At 49.4% G+C, this 23,367-nt stretch overlaps 1 protein-coding gene across 2 annotated transcripts in view; it reads right to left on the bottom strand.

Moving 5' to 3' along the window:
* Positions 1-22,444, bottom strand: part of LOC143841644 (alpha-2-macroglobulin-like) — a 75,632-nt gene extending 53,188 nt beyond the window's left edge. The window contains exons 1-13 of one of the 2 annotated variants that reach the window (XM_077346261.1): positions 22,270-22,444; positions 16,218-16,401; positions 15,704-15,860; positions 14,853-14,905; positions 14,128-14,148; positions 11,247-11,415; positions 10,029-10,113; positions 8,921-9,047; positions 8,271-8,385; positions 8,010-8,119; positions 5,890-6,051; positions 2,938-3,159; positions 47-128 (exon numbers count right to left, since the gene is read on the bottom strand). In XM_077346261.1, the coding sequence (XP_077202376.1) occupies positions 47-128; positions 2,938-3,159; positions 5,890-6,051; positions 8,010-8,119; positions 8,271-8,385; positions 8,921-9,047; positions 10,029-10,113; positions 11,247-11,415; positions 14,128-14,148; positions 14,853-14,905; positions 15,704-15,860; positions 16,218-16,401; positions 22,270-22,361 (1,579 nt within the window). In that variant the 5' untranslated portion in view covers positions 22,362-22,444. The remainder of the gene's footprint in view (positions 1-46; positions 129-2,937; positions 3,160-5,889; positions 6,052-8,009; positions 8,120-8,270; positions 8,386-8,920; positions 9,048-10,028; positions 10,114-11,246; positions 11,416-14,127; positions 14,149-14,852; positions 14,906-15,703; positions 15,861-16,217; positions 16,402-22,269) is intronic. The other variant, XM_077346262.1, reaches the window with a different exon arrangement.
* Positions 22,445-23,367: the final 923 nt, after the last annotated feature.

The following is a 23,367-nucleotide window of genomic DNA, read 5'->3' as shown; positions in this document are numbered from 1 at the left end:
CTTAGGCTGAAGGGGTGGGGGGGAGACGAGCGCAGGAAGCATTTACCTGTTGCGTTTTCCGCTGGTTCCACGTTTCCCACTGGTTCCACGTGGATCCCGGATTGCACAATGCTCCCCTTCGCCATCACCTTCATTGGAGGACAGAAATAAGAGTCGTGAGAATGCTGACAACGGGGGATAATATCTGCTCACATCAACCAACAAAACAACAACAAAGCCTTTATTGGCGTAACAGAAGTAAAGAAGAAACAGAAATAAAATACAGGACAAACATGGTGTACAGCATCTTTGCAAAACAAAACAATTACAGACAATCAAGTTCGGTTACAGCAGTTGTAGAGTTCATCCGTTCCAAGTTGACAACTAAAATCTGGACTAAGATCAGTGCAATCGCCTGCATCTTAGCAGGGCCCTTCTCATTCAGGGCTATCTCAATGTGGTGTTTCCCGTCTAGATGGATAATATTAGCCGTGCACGAGGATGCTCTCCAAGCTGGACAACCACTCTCAAAGTATAAGATTACCTGGCAGGGGTGACACCATGATCAGACCAACCAATATGCTACTCGGAGGGATCCAGGGGGTTCCAGATCCTTCATCATAAACTGAAACTCGGGGTCTAATTCTGGATTTGATGCCCAGTGAAACAGCAACAACAACCCACCATTCCCAAACTAGCTGACTCGTGGTGGGTACAGAATAAAGCCCACACAATAAAACACATTAAGCCCAACCTATTAACCCCAACTTGCAGGACCACCTTGTGCCCTATGCCCCCCCCCCCGCAAGGCCTTGCACTCAGCGGGCACAAATCTGATGGTCATTCCCAGTCCCCGGGAGGCGCATCTGGCCTCGACCATGGCCAGGGCCTTTTCGGTCCTGGCCCCTACCTGGTGGAATGAGCTCCCGGAAGAGCTGAGGGCCCTGCGGGATTTACCAGCTTTCTGCAGGGCCTGCAAGATGGAGCTCTTCCGCCAGGTCTATGGTTGAGGCCGGATCCTGGATGCTCGATTGGGACCCCCCACCAGGGTTACACTGGCTGTCGCTATTCCTTCCCCTTGGTTGGGTCAAGTTCTATATTTTCGCCACCACTTGGACCGGGTGGGTTGCTTGCTTGGGCTTGTTATCTTATGAGGATTTTATTGTATTAGGGGTTTTATGCGTTTTTACTATATGTAACCCGCCACGAGCCTTGCGGGAGCAGCGGGCTAAATAACAATCCCCAAGGCAATGAAATGTATTTCAGCATCCTACCCCCTAACCCTTCCCTCAGCTCGACGAACCCCCCCCCCCCAAGCTTGTGGCTTGGGGGGAGATGTAGTGGGGAGTCAACCTGATGTTCCGGCTATTCGAAGGAGCCCCCCCCCCCCGATCTTAGCTGTCCAGCTTCAACCGAATACCTGGTGGAAGAGCTCCATCTTGCAGGTCCTGCGAAACTGTGGAAGCTCCGGCAGGGCCCTCAGCTCTCCCGGGAGCTCATTCCACCAGGTCGGAGCCAGGACTGGAAAGGTCCTGGCTCTGGCTGAGGCCAGGCACACTTCCAGGTAAGAAAAATGAATGTGCAAGGACAGGGTTTGTGGTATAACAGAGATTGGATGTTTCCTGAAGCCAAGAGCCAAACATGTTGTCCCTACAACAGTTACCACCTCTAATCCCAGGGGTTTTGTTCCAACCCCTTCCTTATGTTGGGAGCATAAGGAAGCCAAGGGCGTGATGGTGAGGGGCTAAGGAGAAGATTTATAGACTTCTTTACGCGCCTCCAAGCCAGCCTTCCTCCAAAGGAGCCGGGTCTGCTTCCCTCACTTGCCAAACCATCTTTAATGTTAAAACCACACCACTGCCCTCTCCTTCTGCTTTACTCTGGAACAAGGCCATCACAGGATCTAGCAAAGGAGGCTTCCTTCTGCAATCACGGTGGATCTTGGCCCTGAGTAAGACCCCCTAGAGTTGCCAGGCTTGGTGTGACAACTTGTAAGAGAAGGGAGTGGTGGGAATATGAGGGGGCAGCTGTCAGTAATGACATGCTATCCTCTCCAAGAAAACCTCAAAGTCATATCATTCCTCTCTAGGAATCGCCAGTGACCTTTGTGTCAAAACCACAGAATTTCTCGTAATTCCTAGAAAAGACTGGCATAATTTCCAGGGCTGAATCTGCACGGAGCTTTTATTCCAATCCCAAGTCGATTCAGTCCCTGCCATCTCCACTGAATGCAATTTCCATTTTGATTTTGGCTGATTTAAATTTTCCCTCTGCAACAAGGAGGATTGATCCACAGTGATCCTACCTTTCACCTGCAATATCCTGGAGTGGATATAACCCTCGATATTTGAAAAATTGGCATGAGTAAAGGTGCAGCTCTCTGTTTGCCCCAAAGTAACTAGCTGCCTGGAGCCTCCAATGCTGTAGAAAATCCCTGATTGGCCAGGGCGTCAGTTCAAAGGCTTCCTCGTTCTCAGGCTGCAAGGTTTCCCTTAAAGGGGAAGCCCTAACTTTCCTCAGCAGAGGCTCCAGAAGGCCACACTTCACTCAGCAGAGATTTTCCTCTTGGATTTATTCCCCCTACTCTGCTGTCTCCTATTCCCCCCCCCCTTCAAGAAAAGAAAGAGGCTCCTGCTGTGCTTGGCTCCCCCCTTCTGAGCTTCCCTAATCATGTGCAGAACACTTTTCTGTTTCAATGGGGTGCAATGGATAGAGGAAGACCTGAATTCAAATCGATCTGAATTCAGCAGGATCCACAATGGAATAAGCAAAGTAAGTGCAGAATCAGCCCTGGTTTTCCCCAGAAGTGACATTGCACTCTCAAACCAACAAGTCTTTTTTCTTCCCCTGCTATTCCAAGGGCAGGGAATTCCTGGGACCCTCTCTCCACCGAGCTATGACCTGTCCTCAGAAGCCCTCTACGGTTCTAGTCGTGGAAGTTAGGTCGCCCTGACTTACCAAATAGTAAAAGTGAATCTTCTCTGGGACAGCATCCGGCTTCACGATGTACTGTATGGTGACTGGATGAGCATGCTTGCAGGATAAAGTCTCAGCGACAGGCGCAATGTGGAGGTAGCTATCTTTTGGGGAGTAGCGGAGCTGTACTCTGTGAAAGGCGGACTGGTGAGTGACCGCAATCCAGTTCGATTCATAGCAGTGATCCTGCTCTTTATAAACCGCCTAATAGAAGAACGGCCCAGAGAGGAGGAAACATTAATTTATTGTTTACATTTCTGTGTTGTCCTCCTGCCATTCCAAACAGCTTACAATACACTCAAAGCAAAGATAACAGGAGCAACATTTACTGTCATTCACCCAAGGCCTTCGCAGTAGACAAACCACCATAAAAAGAAAAAACCCATAAAATACCATGAATAAATGGCAGATATGTCAAAACAATAAAACATCGACCCTTATTGCCCAAGCTCAGACACCCCAAGTGTTCAGCTTGTAGCATATATGTCAAAACAAAACGAACTCTACCCATATTTCCCCAATTCAGACACACTGAGGGAGGAGTTTTCTTCTAAAAGCACAAACTAGCAACGAGAGCTACAGGGAAAAACAAACAGTGAACTGTTGTCAGTGAAAGATAGCTTGTCTAATTCTGAAGGAGTCTCAAAACGGCTTCCAATCAGCTTCCCTTTCCTCTCCCCACCCTATGAGGGAGGGGAGGCTGAGAGAGACCTGAGATTACTGGAGAAGGTTGGTCCTTATATGCTGCTTTTCTCTACCCGAAGGGGTCTCAAAGCGGCTTACAGTTGCCTTTTCCTTTCCCTACAACAGACACCCTGTGAGGGAGGTAGGGCTGAGAGAGCCCTGATATTACTGAAGAAGAAGAAGAGTTGGTTCTTATATGCCACTTTTCTCTACCAGAAGGCGTTTCAAAGGGGCTTCCATTCGCCTTCCCTTCCTCTCCCCACAACAGATACCCTGTGAGGGAGGTGAGGCAGAGACAGCCCTGATATTACTGAAGAAGAAGAAGAGTTGGTTCTTATATGCCACTTTTCTCTACCCGAAGGAGTCTCAAAGCGGCTTACAATCCCTTTCCTATCCCCACAACAAACACCCTGTGAGGGAGATGAGGCTGAGAGAGCCCAATCAGACTGATCATAGTTCCAAAGGGCTTGCAAACAGCGCTCTTCCACCTGCCCAAAGGAGCAATAGAATATCAAAACGGGCCTCCCACTTCTACTCTCCCCTTCTCTACCACGAGAAATTAGAACTGGAAACAACAGCTTTAATTTGAGTCCTAGGAAGGCGGGCTATGAATTTAACAAATAAATAAATAATAAATAATTGTTGGAGCTCTTCATCCTACCTGTTATTGATAACAGGTACTGGTCTACGGATTGCTTTTATGATTTTAACCTCGGAATGAATTTTATGTTGTAAGCTGCCTTAAGTCTGCTGTGCAGGGTGGGGGGAGGGGGAGCATAGAAATCGTAAAGAAAGAAAGAAAAATAACTGATCACCATTAGTGTAATGGTCCATATTTGGACATTGATTGATTGATTTCTCTCCCACTACTCTCAGCCAGGCTAGCTTGCGGTGGCTTACAACAAGTTTAAAATAACTAAAACCATTCTCAGAATCAAAACAGCCTAATATATCCCGATAGCAGCAGCATCACAGTACTCATAGCGATGCTAAATGTGCTCTACATCGAGGTCATCGATATTGGCAGAGGGGCAACTTCGCTCAAGGAGGGGCCCAGGTGATACTAACTAGGGTTATGCACCACGTCATCCAAATCGGCCGCTCTGGGCTGCAGCAGCCAGCACCTCACTGTGGGGGAGGAGAGAGGGATGACGCAGAGCACAACCCTAATATTAACGTCCTCACCCTGGCCTCGACCCAACGCCCAGCTGGACCAGCTCTGTCAGGGCCCTCAGGGCCCAATTATATTGATCCTAGGTGATTGAATTAAATCAGGGATGTCATTGGAGCAAAGCTGAACAGTGGTGAATTAGCCACCTTCAAGCAATGGTTTCAGATGATAGTTTGACAGACCCAAACTGTGGCTCTCCAGAAGTCCATGGGCTACGGTTCCCATGAGCCCTTGCCAATTTAGCAGAGTGACTCGCATTTGGTTTCACAGGCTATGTGAACAGGGCCCAGGTGTGAGGAACATCTGACCTATCTGATCCATCCATGGTCTTAACACTTGATGGGTCATTTCATTGTATTTGATGATGAAGTTGATGACTATTTTTATAGTCCACCCTTCCCAACCAGGTAGGTAACAACAGGGCATATACAAGTAATTAATTTACACTGATAAACATTTATTAGATGCTCCAAATTAAAATATATTAATTCAATTTCTGTTTGCCGGGTTGGTGTTTTTGTGGATGGTGCATTGATATTTCCTGAGCAGGAAGGTCAGTGTTTCTTTGGTTAATTTCCTGGCTTCAGCTATAGACCAGCTCTGTCTTGCAGGCATACCGGAAATGTCAAAGGTCAGGGAGGGCTCTGATCTCCTCAGGGTTCCACCATTTTGGAGCCAGGACATAAAGGGCCCTGGCTGTAGTTGAGGCCAGTTTTACTTCTTTGGGGCCAGGGATCCTGAGTGCTTATTATTGGATCTTAGTGCTCTTTGAGGGGTATAGCAGAAGAGGTGGTCCCGCAAATACCGTAAATACGGGAGTTCCAGATCAGTAAGGGCTTTAAAAATTTTACAATATGTGTCCTGAAACATATTTTCAACAGGAAAGATAAGCATGACAGTAAAAGGATCAATGGAGAAACAGCAGTGGAGAGGGCGGGGGGAAGCAAATCAAAAGGAACAATAAGAAAAAGGAACAGCAAAGTAAGAAAAGCTCCATTCCTTTTTCCATTGGCAGAAAAGATTGCTGTATCCATACCATACGAGTATTTTCCCCCCAGTCATATCCCAGGAATACTCACTCTTATGTCAAATGAAGACTGTGTGAAGTTGTCGGTGTTTATGGAAATCTGTGCTATCCCGTGTTCATCAGTGGTGTACTTGGCTTTATACTGCGGCCACGAAATCTGGATCTGGACCGTTACGTTGGCAATTGGTGCATCAGTACCATCCACTAACTTCACCTAAACATGCAAAGCCACAAGAATGGTTCTGTGATTACATTTACTTGACGGGGCCCGCAGGGCTATAGTGAGGACAGAGACGTTGTGATAGAGACCGTTTCCGCATGGAGGGGTAAAACGCACGTGGCCTCCTGCTTGCAAATATGGGATGGTAAACCTTGCATTTGCAGCCCTCCTCACAGGAGACCCTTCCCACTTTTTCCCTCTGCCCCATCGTGGCTTTTTGCCTCCTGATGAGGCTGCAAGGGAAAACAAGCTGAACTACTCCTTGGCTTGTCAATCACAGCTAGCCCCCAATCACAGCACAGCAGTTCTCTTGTGGACTGATATGGTCCCCTCCACCGAGCCCCCCAAATTATTATTTTTTTAAAAGGGCACTTCTGTGTTGCTACAAGGTAATGCTACAATACAGATGCATTTTTAATAAAAATTAACACTGCTGCATTGCTATGGAGTAACACCAGAATGATACAATATTCCCCCCCGCGCCCTCCGGTTTTTGGGATTTGTGTTCTTTTGGACTTTATTTATGTCTGGGTGGATTTCTGAGATGATGAACATGGTCCTTGGATCCCCAAAAGTCATTTTGTGTAAATATTTGGCTGAAAAACAAAGTGCTCAGACCCCTGTATGACTGGGAGAAGGCTGCTCAATCACCCGCCCCCCCTCTTTCCCAGTTCATCCCCCACTTCCAGAAAACACAAACATAGCTGTGTTTTGCTTGCCTGATCCCCAAAAGACCATGGACACTTTGCAGATGGTTTTATTTTACCTTTGACAATGTAGTTTTGCGTTTGCACTGCAATGTGGACCGCGCCATTAAAAAAAAATACTCAGAGCAGGAAATGGAGAGGGGAGAGCAGGTGTGAGGGTGGGACAATGCTACAGAGACTATCGCACCTTTCCCCCTCCATATGGGCTTGCCTCTGATTGCTCACTGGTTGCTCACTGATGGGATGCGAGATAAAAAGTGGCAAATCCACTTTTGCGATTTTCCTCATCCTGAGGCAAATCTGAGCAAAATGGCAGCCTCAGGATGCAGGCGATGTTATGTGGAGGGGCTCTAAAACCCACCAGCAACCAGAGGCTGTCCAGGGGCAGATTCCTCATGTGGAAATGGTCAGAGATTGACACTCCAGAAGGCTGCAGCAGGTTTTTGATTCCCGTGAACATGTGAAGCTACTTTTTGGTCTCTTATGGTCACTTGTCACCTTCTCTGACTGCACAAACAAGAAAATAACAAGAAAAGAACCTGGCTCAATAAATCCTGTAAATTTCTCAAGAATTCGTTTCAACAGAAGTCATGTAGTCTTATATTTCAACTGGAGGCCAACATTAAGCGGAGCAAGAAGTATCTTGCCTTCCATTTCTTGACTAGTACCCATCAAAACCAACTGAGATTAGTATTTTAGGCATAAACTAGTTTCATTGTTGGACGTCCTCAGTTGTATCATAATTGCTGTAAATTTCAGAGAATAATATATCGTCATTCTGTGACCACAATGAAATTTAAAAACAATGTATACCTAGGTTGCTAGTCCTGATTGTTCTGATGGTTCCTGAAGACAAGATACTTTTCTACATCTTGGCTTAATGTTGACCTCCAGTTGCAATTAGAAGACTATATTACAGCAGTCAAAATGAATTCTTCAGAAACTTACAGGATTCATTAAGCCACACAGTTGTTTTCTTGTTTGCACATATTCTCCTGTGTGCACATATTCTCCTGTATTTCTTCCTTGCCTTCTCTGACTGGTAGTGGATCTCCAGCGTCTATGGAGGAGCTCTTTCACACCCCCTGACCCTCACAAGAGGAGAAGCTGGTTGCCGAACCCGGAATCTTCTGCCGTGTTAAGCAGATGCTTTTTCACGGAGCCGCAGCCAGTCCCCTAAGGGTAGACGGAGTGCCTGAGGGTCTTTCGCCACCTTGTCCTGGTGACACGGCTGCAGTGCCTTACCTGCCCAACCAAGGGGATCCCGGGCTTGTAATAATCATCCAGGCCTTGAAAGGTAAGTTTGCTGAGAATTGCGGTGATTTTGGTGAAACCTTGGCCCTGTAATTCCACTCCTGCCAAAAACAAACCAACCAATCAGGGAGCATACACGTGCGCTCACATGCAAAACGAACATGGCAACCAGAGAAGTATTGGATTCTATTTTCTGCTCTGAGGTCTGATCTTCCCAGGGACTACTTTCCACCTGCACAGACTCGTTCATACCTGTGCCTTCTTCCGTGATCTTGGCCGTCACCTTGATGTATGATTGATATCCACTTCTCATCAACTGAAACATATTTGTTTTTACTACCCGAGAGAGGCATCCGTGTACATCTGCCTGCACGAGAACCCAAAGAGTGTAAAGTTACCCCTGGTAATGTACAACTTTCCGAATCTTGCCCCATCTAAATAATACAAGGAGTTATCGATTTGTCTGGTGGCCTGCTAGGAGCCTGGAAAATGGGCTGCCAGCTTCAGGAGGACCATGAGAGCTACAAAGCCAAGTCTGAATGAACTGGGCCTTTGTGGTCCACATTCAGTCCAGAAACCCACCTCCATACTTCCTTTTAATGTTATACGCCACAAGCTGGTGGCCTAGCAGGAAGGGGTGGCCTGCCTCTGAGCATGTATAGAGTGGCATTCTGGAATACTGCCGAAATTCCTTTCCTCTACCTCCTGTCTTCAAATTTCTCTTTTGATCGGAAAGGAACTGAAACAACATGAGGGTAAAGTGCAGCAGTAGGGCAAAGAGGAGGGAATGGTAGGGCTGGCCACGAGAGAGTGGGGGGTGAGCTTTCTTCCTGTGAGACAAATGGTGTCTAAGTGGTGATCTTTCTTCCTGTGAGACAAAAAGACTGCTGCTTCAGACTCACCTCACCAGTGAATTCTTCACAGATACCCTTGTTTGGTCTGCTGACAGTACAGTAAGATCTGTAGTCCTGGTAATTCCGGCAGACCTGGACATTCACCAGGCCAGGGACTGGCTTCCAATAGGTGTACCTGTCGCAAGACAGAGTCCACGGCAGTGAGCGCAAGAGAACACAGATCCAGTGTGAAGCCAAAGGTCAGTGGCGAAAGAGCCCTCTCGTGGTCAACAGGCATCTCCCCTTCCATCCTGAGATTGGACTCGCCCCAAATCACTCAAAGCAGGGTGTTCTCCAGCACCTTAGTGCTGACCCTCTTGCTGAAAAGGTGGAATGACAAGGAGTCCAAGGCTGGTAGCTGTTGGGGAGACAGATCTTCCCCCTGGGCTCACCAGATCTGGGTCGGGAAACTCCTTTGGGGGTGGGGCTGGGAGTGGGTGGGATTTGGGGCAGGGTGGGACCTCAGTGGAGCATAATGCTAGGGCAGGGGTAGTCAAACTGCAGCCCTCCAGATGTCCATGGACTACAATTCCCAGGAGCCCCCTGCCAGCAAACGCTGGCAGGGGGCTCATGGGAATCGTAGTCCATGGACATCTGGAGGGCCGCAGTTTGACTACCCCTGTGCTAGGGAGTCCACCTTCCAGATCAGCCATTTTCTCCAGAGGAACGGATCTCTTAGGACTGGAGCGGGGCTATAATTTCAGGGGGATCCCCAAGCCCCACCTGGGACAGGCATCCCTACTTCCCCCAAATCCAGAGGATGACCCACCTCCATCAATGCCTGCGGCAGCTGTCTTTGACCTGTAAGATTGCTAGCCATGGTTTAGGAGAGTCCTAGAGATTTGTGGGTACAGACCAGGGAAGGCAGAGTTCGGTCAGGGGAGAGACCTCATCAGGTTATCATACCATAGAGCTCGCCCTCCAGAACAGCCATCTTCTCCAAGGAAACGGATCTCTATGGCCGGAGATTAGTTATCATTCCAGGAGGTCTCCAGGCCTTGATGGGAAGTTGGCATCCTCACCCCCCACCTGTGAGTGCTTTGGCTCACATGCAATTGGTCTTTCAGGGTCATGGCCTGGTGGCCGTGGAGGTGGAACGAAGTCCGGTCTCGCTTACCTCCCACAGACGGTCACTTTGATTTCCTTATTCAGCATGGTTATGACCTCCGGAACCTTCACTGAGACCTCGAATTTGGGCAGCACTGGAGGGAGGGAAGAAATGGCCGCACAAAGGACGGGGCATGAACATAACGGTCTCCAAAATATCTGTGATACATGACAGATGCCCCTGTCCTCCTCAGAAGGGCAACGATACTATGTAAACCAGGGGTAGTCAAACTGCGGCCCTCCAGATGTCCATGGGCTACAATTCCCAGGAGCCCCTGCCAGCATTCGCTGGCAGGGGCTCCTGGGAATTGTAGTCCATGGACATCTGGAGGGCCGCAATTTGACTACCCCTGATGTAAACCAATGAAAATTACGTCCTCATTACGTCCCCTGAAGAACACTTAGGTCAAGGGACCAAAGTCTGCTTAAGGAAATTAAATTGGCTGGGTAGAACATTCTGCCTGGTAGGTTAAGGGCCCTGTGGGACATTAGACCATTCCACAGGGCCTGTAAGACAGCTGTTTTGCTGAGGCCTGAAAGACCTCATAATTCAAGCTGACCTTCTTGTCCATATCCCTGCCTGTACCTATATCTGTCTGTCAATCCTATACTTACTTCTATCAATCTTTGGCCTTAGGGTAGGGTGGTATAAAAATATAATAAATAAACATTTAAACTTATTTAGGAGCCCATACAGGCATTGTCCCCCTCCTCCTTCTCCAGTGTAATTGCGGCACTAACATTATATGGTGCGATCTCTTAGGAAAGTTTTTAAATAGTTCGCAATGAGTAGAATTTTATTGCAATTTTTAAATCGAGCTCTAGGTTTTTAACCCTACTTGTAACAAAGTTGTTTCGGGAAAGGCGGGCTAAAAATACAAAGCTAAATTAAATTGAATTGAATCCTCAGTAGAGTAAAATGGAGAGCTGAAGAGCATAATCATGAGCTCTGGGTGGGCAGGACACCTTTCCCCTGAGATGTTCATTTTCTAAAAAGTGAGTTTTGTTTTTGTTTGAAGAGGGGATGTAGCTATTCTTCTCCTGGTGTTTTGCAGCCAACTCATCAGGGAGTATAATGGGGACTAATACAATCAAGCATATGTTTTCCTGGAGATCGCTAAAAAAAAAAGGACAGAAATGACAGGAAGAGAAAGGGAAGAGCTGAATATCAGCAGGGCAACAACAAATATCTCTGCTGTTTCCCTGAGCCAAGAGGGACACATCCTACCATATTCTTCTACACTGAATGGGTGTTCGATGTTCTTCCCAGAGGTTTTCTGGAGCACCACTTTGTAGAGCCCTAGGACAGGCTCAGAAGTGAGAGGAAAGGTGAGCCGGGTGAAGCCGTTCTGGAGCTGCACATCACGCCACTGGATCAAACGATTCTGTTTGGGGTCCTGAAATGGAGAGCCAGAAAGGAGGATGGGCATGGGGGGACCGCGGCCAGTCCGAAGGGGACGGTCATCCAATAGTCGTCCCCCAACATGGCCTCCCCCCTCTCGAAGTTCAAAACCGTTTCAATACGTTCATGAAGCAAGGCATGGAAAAGAACAACCCCTCCCCAATGGCCTTCCCGAGCCCTTCACATCAATAGTTAATGTTTAGTGCCTTTTCCTTCTCTTCCCCCCACCCTTGTATCATACCAAAAGCCTATTTGCTCTAGATCAGGGGTAGTCAAACTGCGGCCCTCCAGATGTCCACGGACTACAATTCCCAGGAGCCCCCTGCCAGCATTCGCTGGCAGGGGCTCCTGGGAATTGTAGTCCATGGACATCTGGAGGCCCGCAGTTTGACTACCCCTGCACTAGAGGGACTCTTAAGCAACCCCAGGGATTGCACCACCCCACTGGTTTCTGAAGACTGCAAGGTTTTGTGCTCCTACGCAGGCAGAATCCGAATGGCTTGCACAGCCCTGCACGGAAGGGCATAAAACTGAGAAATTTGAGCCGTCACATTGGCAAGGTGCTGAAGGACGGGCTTTCTGCCGAGTGAAATCAGGGCCCTGCGGGACCTTGAGCAGTTAGTTCTGCAGGGCCTGGAAAAGAGAGCGGTCCCTCCCAGCCTACGGTTGAGGTCTAGGAGAACATTGACATTCTACCTGGCCTCTCTGGTGCCCACCCAGAAATGTCATCTGGGCAACAATATCAACATTGCTTCCATTGTTCTTTCTTAGAGAAGGAAGGACATCATGCAATCTACTGCGCAGTTGCTTTGATCTTAGGCAAGGAGGATGGCTAAGTGGGGTAGGATATTGAAGGCTGCCGCAGGTCAATTAAAGCAGTGGTCCCCAACCTCTTTCAGGCTGGGGACCGGGGGGGGGGGGAGGAGGAGAGGGAGGCCCGGGGACTGGGGGGGGAGGAAGGTGTGGGAGCTGGTGCACCGATGAGCACTAACGCTTGTTTGTGCCCGCCTGTGCCTGCTCCTCCGCCCCTGCAGCGTGGCGCTTGCTACATCAGGAACTATCAGCTGCTTTTGCAACCGATCGCTCCCAGTGCATCGAGCGCTGTGCCACGGGGGGGGGGGGGTGGAAGTGTGCCCACTGGCACGCGAGCGCCTTCCCCCCCCACCGCAGTCCAGTACCGAGGGCTCCATGGCCCAGTACCGGTTTGCGGCCCAGGCATTGGGGAACACTGAATTAAAGAACACAGCAGGGGAGGAGAATCAGTCTTTGCAAGCCCCAGACAGCTTGTGAAAGCTTGGAAGAAAAGATAGCAGGATGGGGGAGGGGATTTCCAAATTGCATTCCAAAATAATTTCTCTTAAACACCTCCCTGACTTGTAACATCCAATTAGGGCCTTCGTTTCAGAGCTAAAGTAAGCCCTCAAGAAATATTACTTGGGCTAGAGCAAAGCCTCTGTAATGCCCCGTGTACCAACAACAACACTTGAAACGTGTCTGTAACGCTCCCCGCTACAACAACAGGGTGGGAGGCACAGTGGAGAATAGCAACACAACAGAGAAAAACTGTGTCTGAAACTGGACAGTTTTAAATGCAATAAGAAACTTGCCTGCTGCCTTCTTCTTAATTTCCTCTTGCTTGTAATGACACACAAAATGAACATTTCTGCCAAACGGCTTTCATCAGTTGTGTGGTCACAATAAAGAAGACTTAGCATGAATCAGTAAGTACTAAATTCTCAGATTATAAGAGTTCTGTTCTCTGTCAAGGCTGTACAGCGTTCCTTTAATTGGCATGTGCATAGCTTTAAAAGTTCATTTGCTTATAACTAATTAGGGACCAAGCTCGAATACAATGGGTGCTAGATTGGGGTGGTGGTGAAGAACTCTGCAGACAGCCTCCCCCTCCCCCCAGGACCTGGAAAGGATGCAGGCAGCTGTTGGGGAACTCACCAGCAGGGGCAGCTCTCACCCAGCAGGGATCTGAAGCCTCCGAGCCTCAGAAGGAAGTGGAAGGAGGAGGGGGTGGTCAGGGGTAGGGGATGGAAGGTGATTGGTTGGCCGCTGGACAGACAGGCAAGCCAGTTAGAGGAGGCAGGACAGCCGCCCTGAGTGGGTGTTAAGCGCTGAGTGGCACTTAAACCATGAGACTAGCTCCTCCTCCTAGGTCTTACCAAATATATATTATGTGGAACAGATGAAAATTGAATGTATATAGCAGCATTCTATAGCAGTGGTCCCCAACCTTTTTATCACCGGGGACCGGTCAACGCTTGACAATTTTACTGAGGCCCAGGGGGGGGGGTAGTCTTTTGCCTGAGCCCCTGCTCCACTTGCTTTCCCGCTGACGCCCCTGACTTCCCACCGCCCGCTGGGGGGGTGCTGCCAGCAGCAGCTGCGCAGTGCCACACCGAGGGGGAGCCACAGCCATGGCGGCTGCTGGAGAGCACCAAAGGTGAGCTGGCAGCAGAGTGGCAGGGCAGCCCCCGAGGCAGCCCTACGGACCGGTCCCAGTCCCTGGACCGGGGGTTGGGGACCGCTGCTCTATGGTACTTACTGATTCAGACTAAGTCTTCTTTATTGTGGCCACAACATGAAAGCTGCTTAGCAGAAACGAAAGCAAAATTAAATGAAGAAAAAGCCCGCAGGCAACTTTGTCACACTCCCCGGTCAGAAGCCAGTATTGTGGCGACAGAATTTACTCACTTACCTGGATGTAAACCAAAGGAAACTGTGGAGAGAAAAACAGACAAATGAATCAGGGACAGACTGCCAATCGATCACCTGAAGCTGAAGATAGTCTTCCAAATGCTCAAGGGCTCGTGGCACAGTTCTTCCCATCCATATCTACCATGTGTGTGTGTGTGTGTGTGTGTGTGTGTGTGTGTGTGTGTGAGAGAGAGAGAATGCCGTAAGGCAAAAGCATGTTCTGTACACCTGACTGCAGGTGCTGGGGCTACCATTAGGGTTGTCACAGATGGGCCCTGGAGACCTCCCAGAATTATAACAGATCTCCAGGTTCCAGTGCCCCCAGGAGAAAACAGCTGTTTTGGAAGACAAATTTTATGGCATTATAGCCCACTCTGGCAGCCTTTAAAGAAAACATGTTAAAAAAATGGTAGGGACCATTAAGAAAATTGCCCAAATTAGCAAATGATTAAAAAACAGAGCATTGAGCAACCCAGCTGGAGCATAAAACTCGACACAAAAGTTTGAAACAGTTCTCGGGCTAGAAGCAGACTAAAAACACCATTTGAATTGATCAACCCTTTAATTAAATACCTAGCTAAAAAGAACCCAGCCCCAGAAGCAAGGCTGTATTCCCCAGGTGCCACCACTGAAAAAGCCCCGTTTCCAATTTCCATGGATTAAAACAAAACAAAACAAAGAGTATTTCTGTGAATCATTTCTGGACACTTCTATGATGACGCTTACCTGCTCATTTAGAGGCAGGAAATCTTCGCTCAGAGAGATGATTCGAAACAGGACTGAGGAAGGAAGAAGATTAGTGTAACTTTTCAGGTTTGCATGGCAGGACTCAGGGGTTCAGCAGACATAAGCAGAAGAGCCCAGGTTCAAACACCCCCTGGCATCTGCACTTCGGAGGGGTCAAGAAAGGGACCTTCTGTCTTTGAAATCTCTGTGTGTTTTAGTTTGCCTCGGGATGCTAGAAATCATCCTCAGAGAGTTGCTTATCTGTGGAACTGTGAAGTCCCCAAGAAACAAGTCTAAGGAGGAGGCAAGTGGTACTTTGTCCTAGGACCAGATTGATCAACATTAGGGTTGCCAGCTGCCTCTGTGAGGCTGCGGGGTGGGGGGTGGGGGCTCTCTCCGGAGCTCCCAGAGGCACTGACATCACCCTTGCTCCGGAGGCCTCTTGCTTACCCGAAACCCGGAAGAACATCACCATGTTGGTGACACTCCGGCTTTGGGGAAACTCTATGGTCATGAAGCTAACTTACCATAGAATTTTGCCCCAAACCAAGAGCATCCCCTCCTCACAACTTCAGTGTGTTGACGTCACTTCTGGGTGATGTCGGCATGCCAGATGTTCTTCCAGGACCCGGTGAGTGTGTGGGCAGGGGGGAGAGTGCCGGCAGTGGGCAAGGATCACCAGAGAAAGTGGCTTTGGGGGGAGGGGTTTGCCCCTGGTTTCTGAAAGCCTGAAGCTGGGTGGGCGAGCTATGCCCAAATGGGGGTTCCCCCAGCCTCAGTGGGGGCCTGGTAACCCTAAGCAATGGCCCAGGTTTTTTAAAGGTTGTAAACACAATAATCGCCCCGCTCACCTTTCTGCCCTGGCTTATAGATGGGCTTGTCTGTTTGGACAAAGGTCAGAGTCTCCAGGTTCTTGACCAACACTAATCTTTGGCTCCTGAACTGGTGCGTTGGCCCTTTCACCACGACGTGGAGGATTACTTCTGAGGAAGTGTTCCATTTGGGGACCTGGAGAAGGGAACAGGAGGAAGGCAGCAAAGTTTTAGCTCCTTGGAGATGGTCGTTGGATGGGAAAGGGCTGACTGGACGTTGCCAGTGGGCATTAGCAGAGACACCCACTAGGCGAGAGACGGCTAATGGTGGGGAATCGCAAATGCTCTTCAAAGGAAAATCAAATCCCCCACCCATCCCAAACACAATTTGTTGTTCCTGATAAAAGGGTGTCAGGTGGAAAGGCAGCCAATGAGTGAATTAAACAAACAGATGGCGATTCGACTTCATTGAGTGGCTGTCTAGAAACGCTACCATCCCTTGGCCAGTTTATCAGGTCATTTCAGAGAGGAGCAGAAACGGAAAGGGCCAAACCGTGAATGGGAGGCAGCCGAAGAAGTCCTCTTCTGACACCATGTCGTCCATCAAGCTCCAGTTCTGCGCGCCGTACTGCAACGTGGCACTCAAAGTCACGGTCTCATTCAGGTGGCTAAGATGGATGCAGATCCTCTCGGTGGTCCCGGTGGGGATCAGAAAAGGCACCATCACTAAGTATTGCCTGGGAAGAAAGACAGATGCTCACCTGAGGTTTTGGCAATGGGGTGCAAATTTTGCTGTCCTTGGTCAAGGGCAAGTGAATGGCTTGGGTTGCCAGACCTCCTGGTGGAGGCAGCCCACCCCCAACACCAGCCCCTGCCCCCCAGCTACCCGGTGTGGAAACGATAATAGAAAGAATGGAGCCTAGGCGGTATTGCCTGCATAAAACAGGAAGTGATGTCATCATGCCAGAGACTTCCGTGTGATGCTCTGGCATTTTGGTGGAAACTCTATCGTAAAACTGGCTTCTACCATAGAATTTCTGCTCCAATATCAAAGGGTCAGCCAGATGTCACTGGCCTGATGACATCACTTTCTGTGCCATGCCAGCAACTTTCCAGAGAGCCAGTTTGTTGTAGTGGTTAGGAGTGCGGACTTCTAATCTGGCATGCCAGGTTCGATTCTGCACTCCCCCACATGCAGCCAGCTGGGTGACCTTGGGCTCGCCACAGCACTGATAAAACTGTTCTGAGCAGTAAGAACAGGGCTCTCTCAACCTCACCTCCCTCACAGGGTGTCTGTTGTGGGGAGAGGAATGGGAAGGCGACTGTAAGCCGCTTTGAGACTGTAAGCCCCTAGGGAACAGAAAAGCGGCATATAAGCACCAACTCTTCTTCTTCTTCCCTTGGATTGCCAGTCCCCAGTTGGAGCCCATGGGTCCCCCAGTTTGGCACCTTCTCCCCACTTCAGGGGTTTAAGAAACTGGAGAATACCCCCCCCCCAACTGTCCTGCAAAGGAAATGGCCTGTTCATCCCTGCAATGCCATGAAGCTCCGCAGAGCCAAGCGGGGTATTTTTTGTCCCCTCTGGGCCTCCGTAGGATAGAGAAGAGCTGGGCCTTCCAGGCCGGGTTCTTCCATGTCCACATGGGCCCCCCTGGTGCAATGGAGGGCCTGATCCACAGTAGGGCCAGGCTGGTGGCAACATCATGCAGATGAAGGGATTGGTCTTTTCCACCCAAGTGGAATTGTCCCAAGACTGGAATTCAATGTGATTCATTCATTCATTCATTCATTCATTCATTCATTCATTCATTCATTCATTCATTCATTCATTCATTCCGTTCGTTTGTTCGTTCGTTTGTTCGTTCGTTCGTTCATTCATTCATTAGATTTATACACAGCCCTTCCGGCAAGCTGGCTCAGGGCATTTTACAACATTATTAATAAAAGTAAAATACCTTAAAACAACTTCTTAAAAACCAATTAAACAGACTTACGACTAGCAGCAACATTAGCATTGTTATTATGTCAAGGCCTACGCATTTTTGTTGGGTTGTGTGCAGAGGTCTTGGATGTATCTGTACATTTTCGTGCTATCAGGCACCCTGAAAAGAAGAAGGGCTGTTTTTTGCACCCTGTTTTTTACTACCCGAAGGAGTCTTAAAGCGGCATACAACTGCCTATGTTTCTTCTCCTGACAACAGACACCCTGTATGGTAGGTGAGTCTGAAAGATCTCTGAGAGAACCATGACTAGCCCAAGGTCACTCAGTAGGTCCCATGGGTCTCAGACTAAAGGTTCTGGTAATTACCTTCAAGGCCATTCGGGGTCAGGGCCCAGTGTACCTGAGGGATCGCCTCCCCGCCTATGCCCCCAAAAGAACTCTGCGCTCCACCGCCACCAACCAGCTAAGGGTCCCTGGCCCTAAAGAAGCCCGCCTGGCCTCAACTAGGGCCATAGCATTCTCTGTCCTGGCCCCCACCTGGTGGAACGAGCTCCCGGAGGAGATCAGGGCCCTGACGGAGCTTAAACAGTTCCGCAGGGCCTGCAAGGAGGAGCTCTTCCGCCAGGCATTCGATTGAGACCAGATATCTATAACTAACAGCGACCAAAGGGCCCCTGCTCCCCCCCCCCCAGAACACCACCTATACACTCTGGACCTGTTTGTATGTTGCAACGTTGTATTGTTTATTGGTTACACAATTATAATGTTATATGTTTACAATTATTAGTTATTATTGCACGGTTATTCAAATGTTTTATAGACTGTTCCATGTATTGTTCTTATGTTATTATGTAAACCGCCCTGAGCCCCCCGAGGAGGGCGGTATATAAACAAACAAACAAACAAACAAAGCAGCTGACAATCACCTTCCTCTCCTCTTCCCACAATAGACACCCAGTGAGTTAGGTGGGGCTGAGAGAGCTCTGTGAGAACTGATACTGACCCAAGGTCACCCACCTGGCTCCATGTGGAGGAGTGCGGAATCAAACCTGGCTCTAAGAGAAGTATGACTTGATCAAAGTCACGCAGCTGGCTTCATGTATGTCAAAGCAGCTGTCAATCCCCTTCCCTTCTTCTCCCCACAACAGACACCCTGTGAGGGAGGTGAGGCTGAGAGAGCCCCGAGCGAACGGGGACTGGCCCAAGGTCACCCATCTAGCTGCATGTTTAGGAGTGGGGAATCAAACCTGTTTCTGCAGATTAAGGGCTATCGCTCTTAAGCACGATGTCAAGCCGGCTCTCAAAAATCAGCCCTCTTTCCTAGACACATAAACAACTGACTTTGTGTGGCGGCTGTGGGGTGAGAGGGAGAAGGGGGGAAACTCTGGGGCACCTCCTGGACTGAAGAATACCCAGTCCCCCCCCCCACTCTGCTCTCTCCTAAAGATTCTTTATACCCCAACCACCCATAATAAAATAAAAGTGTGTATGTGGGGGGGGGGAGCTTTAAGGAAAGTTTGGCATTATGTGAGCTATGTGGTCCCTCTTACTGGGAAACCTTGGGGTGGCCAAACCGTGGTGCTCCAGATGTCCACGGACTACAATTCCCATGAGTCCCTGCCAGCTGGGCAAACCTGGACCAGTGGCTCTTCCTCAGCCCTACCTACCTCACAGGGTTGTTGTGAGGACAAAATGGGGGAGGGGAGAACCATCTTGCATTCCTTGAGTGCAAGATAAAACAAATACACGGTGCTTTGAGGAATTGATACCAGTGTGATAGGCTCTTCAGCTTATGGCCAGAACAGGGGTAGTCAAACTGTGGCCCTCCAGCTGTCCATGGACTACAATTCCCATGAGCCCCATGCTTGCAGATTGACCACCCCCTGGGCTAGAAGGACAGCCTAGATTGGCTCCCAGAGGCAATCCTCGTAGCCCCAGAGAAATAATAATAATAAAAAAAAGATAGCTCTCTGGCATCTCTGTCTTCAGAAAATGGCGTCTGAATGAAGCAAAACAGAACATGCTGGAACAAGAAGCCATTCCCGCTAATTATCTTTCACTCTCTTTTGTCCAAATGCCTGGAGTCTTCCAGCACATGGAAACCAGTCTTGCCTCCTCTTGGGAAATCCATCCTCAGGACTTTCCCAGCCCTTAAGGATACTTGTCTCAGACTGGGAAACCCGGAGTGACATCGTGCTAACCCCTGGTGGTCACCCAACCTTTAAACCTTTCTTTAGTAATCCCATCAAGTTTTCATTGCAGGATTCAAGCACCCAGCTGGGGACTCCAGTCCAGTCTTCAAAAGCCGGCTTCCTGCCCCATTGGTGGGCTCCGTTCAGGTCACCTGGGCTGCCCACTGGCTCCAGATGCCCCCTCTGCTGTTACGCTGCTGGTCCCCTCTCCATCTGCAACCCTTCTGGAGCAGGGAAATGTCACCCAGCCCCCCATTTCGCCTCCTAGAAACTGGCATGTTTTGGCTTGGGGATGAGTTTTGAATGTGCCCTAATATCTTCTCCAAATAAATCCCCTGGAGTGTAAGCTAAATTTTCATTGTCATTTTTAAAAGGGGTTCTCCCCGGGGAATAAGGACCCTGAGAACACTGTTAGGAAAGATCCTGGTTATTCGGCCTCTTGCTACATATATTCAAATTCCCCATCATCTCCCTCGAAGGATCCATTTTAGGTAACAGTATCCCTTTAAGATAGCCTTTCTCAGATTTTTTACGACTGAGAATCCCCTGAAACCTTCTTCAGGCTTCAAGAGACCCCAGAAGTGGCCGGATGGTGCAGAGCATGGTTGGGAAGCAGAGCTCACCCGGGGTCCCTCCCCTTCCCACCCCCTCCAGGTCGATCACTGGCAATTTAAGGAGGGGAAGTGTAGGTTAACATGGCCATATCATCTGATAAATTTAAAAATTAACTCTGACTGTTCCAGGGCCATCCAAAAAAAAAAAAAAAAACCCCAGATAGATTCAAATGCATAGCCATGTTGGTCTGAAGTAGCACAATAAAATCAGTACTCAAAAGCTCACGCCTTGAATAAATCTTTGTTGGTCTTAAAGGTGCTCCTGGACTCTGATTTTATTAAGAAACCCCCGAGCGTGACAAAACCCTGGTTGAGATTTCCTGTGATGGAAGATGGTTGCAGGGATGGCCAAAGTGTGGCTCTCCAGATGTCCATGGACTACCATTCCCATGAGCCCCTGCCGGCAGGGGCTCATGGGAATGGTAGTCCATGGACATCTGGAGAGCCACACTTTGGCCACCCTGGTTTAGAGAGAAGGTGACTAAGAGGATTTTCTGAAGCAACAGACAAAAGTCTGTTTAAGATCAACAGAGTTTAATTGCGGCTATGAGCTTTTATCTGCATGCGCATGTCTTTTGACATCTGAAGAGGTGTGCATGCACATGAAAGCTCATACTCAGAGTTAAATTTTGTTGCCGCTGGGCTCAGTTTTTGTTCTATGGGAATGCATATCAGAGTTTTAAAAAAATGATGCATAGGGTGGAAAAGATGGTTAAAGTTTTCCACTTGGTAGATGAACTCACGAGAACCAGTGAAATTGATGAGCCAGTATGTTCAGGATGGAAAAAATGCTGGACCATCTGTAAACCGCTCAAGGAGCAGTATAAATAAAACAGTAAGGCTAAGGGGGGTGGGCTGAGTCCAGGATAGGAAACAGGGGCCAACGATTGGCCCCTTGGCCCCGGACTGACAATTTGGTTAAGGGCTACATACTTGACTAAGGGCTAAGTGGGCGGAGACTGGTCTGGGGGAGGACCCAGTCAGAAGGTGCAAAACGTCCAGCCTTTGAGGAGGCTACAGGTGTGCTTCTGGGCCTGGGGGGGGGGAAGCCTTCCCCCCAGCCCCAAAAGCACACCTAGAGCCCATTGCATTTACAAGTACAACAGGCTTGGTCCCTAGTTAATAGATATTTATGTAGATATGACAGTTTTACAGATGCGATGGTTTCGAACGAGATTTTGAAAGATGGGGGGCAGTCTCATGTTGTTCAGTTCTACACATCTGCAAGTGACTGTTTTGCCTTCTGCCGTAGTCATTAAATGGAAACTCCATGTCCAGTTGCAGTCCACCCCAGAATGCTGGTGCTAGGAGGGAACATCCAGTTGGTTGGCTGCTGCATGAAACAGGATGTTGAACCCGTGGTCTGATCCAGAAGGGCCCTTTTCAGGCTGCCAAATTCCTGGAGGCTTGGAGATGCAGCCTGGGGAGGGCAGGTTTTAGGGCACCACTGTGGCTGTGGTGCCAGTCCCGCTGACGTCACGCCATGTGATGCCAGAGTCCACCCTGCACGGCGTCCATTTTCTCCAGGGATCTTTGTGACCCGGGGAGGAGCTGTAATTCTAGGAGATCTTCAGGTCCCACTTGGAGACTGGCAGTCCTGCTAGTTTACATTCTTACATCATGGCTATTCGTTGTGGACAGAACTCTCTCACCTTTTCTCAAAGCCACCTGGTCTAACAGTTTGCAATATATCTTGTAAGCCAAGAATTCTACAGGCATTTGGTTGGATGCTCCCCGCTCCCTGCTGTAAATCCTCAGATTTGCATCCCTTGAAGAATTAGCTGAATGGAGCCATGTGAGAAACAAACAAACACCCCCCCCCCCCCCGGCCATCACCCCATTACGTAAGTAGCTTACGGTTCTGCGGTGGACGGCGATGCCTCCCCGGGAAGCAGGAGCAGGAACAAGAGCCCCAGCCAGGGCCCCACGGCCAACCGGTCCTTCCCCATGGTGCTCAGAGGAAGCTGGCAGGTGAGTTGGACAGAGACTGGCTTGGCACCCTCCGTCCCGCTCCCTCGGCCCTCAGCCGGCCAGTCCCTTTATACCGGCTCTCTGCAAACAGCCCGCCAGGCACGTGAGAGGATGGCTGGGAGCCTCCAGCTCTGAGTCACACACGGCCAGGGGGAAGCAGCAGAAGAAAAGACTTCATTGATCGGGTGGGGGCCCGGTTCTGGACAGGGCCTGAGCCAGTCAGCTGGCAGGGACTGCTGGTGCTGAAGGATTACTGGGTTAGCAGAGTGCTCAGGGCACATAATACAGCGGAGCCTATCTGGGTGGTGCGTGCTGGCAAGAAACAAAAGGCAATATAGCCTCCTTATCTAACACAAGTCCTTTGTTGTAAGGAACCCCATTCTAGCCTGGGTAGAGACAGGGGTCTAATCCAATCTAACTAGCTAGGGTGGGTAGAGATGCAGGAAACATATCCTGCCCTCACGGTGCCAAGATGGGGAAGACTGGCAGAGGGCGGAGAGAAGCTGACAAGTTAGAAGGAAGGAGGTTTCCCTGAGAGTAGCCATCTACATACCAAGGAGGTAGCAGCAAAGCAGGCAGGCGGCCTCTCCCTGTGCCCCCCCTAAGAGCTCAGAGATCCAGGGAACAAAAAGATCCCCCCTCCCAAGGAGACCAGAGAGGCCTCAACCCTTTTCAGCCACAACCCCAGCCTGTGGAACACTCTTCCAAAATGCGGTCAGAGCCCTGCGGGACCTTGACCAGTTCCACAGGGCTTGTAAAACAGAGCCGTTCCGTCCGGCCTAGGGTTGAGGACCCAAACCACATCTGAAGTATGCCGGGCTCCATGCCAAAGCCCCAAGCTATGGGTCAGCTAAGGTCAGCAAGAACCACCCGCCTCCGCTCTCCTGCTCTTCCAGCTGGGAGAAGAACCAGGCAACCCACAACTGCAATGGGGTTTCAGATTTTAGAATTTTGCTGTTGTATTTAGATGTTTATTTCTCTCTG

This window comes from Paroedura picta, chromosome 7, assembly GCF_049243985.1.
Source record: "Paroedura picta isolate Pp20150507F chromosome 7, Ppicta_v3.0, whole genome shotgun sequence".
Classification (NCBI taxonomy): domain Eukaryota; kingdom Metazoa; phylum Chordata; class Lepidosauria; order Squamata; family Gekkonidae; genus Paroedura; species Paroedura picta.
The sequence above is the reverse complement of the archived record's forward strand: the minus strand, read 5'-3'. Positions and strand labels throughout refer to the sequence as shown.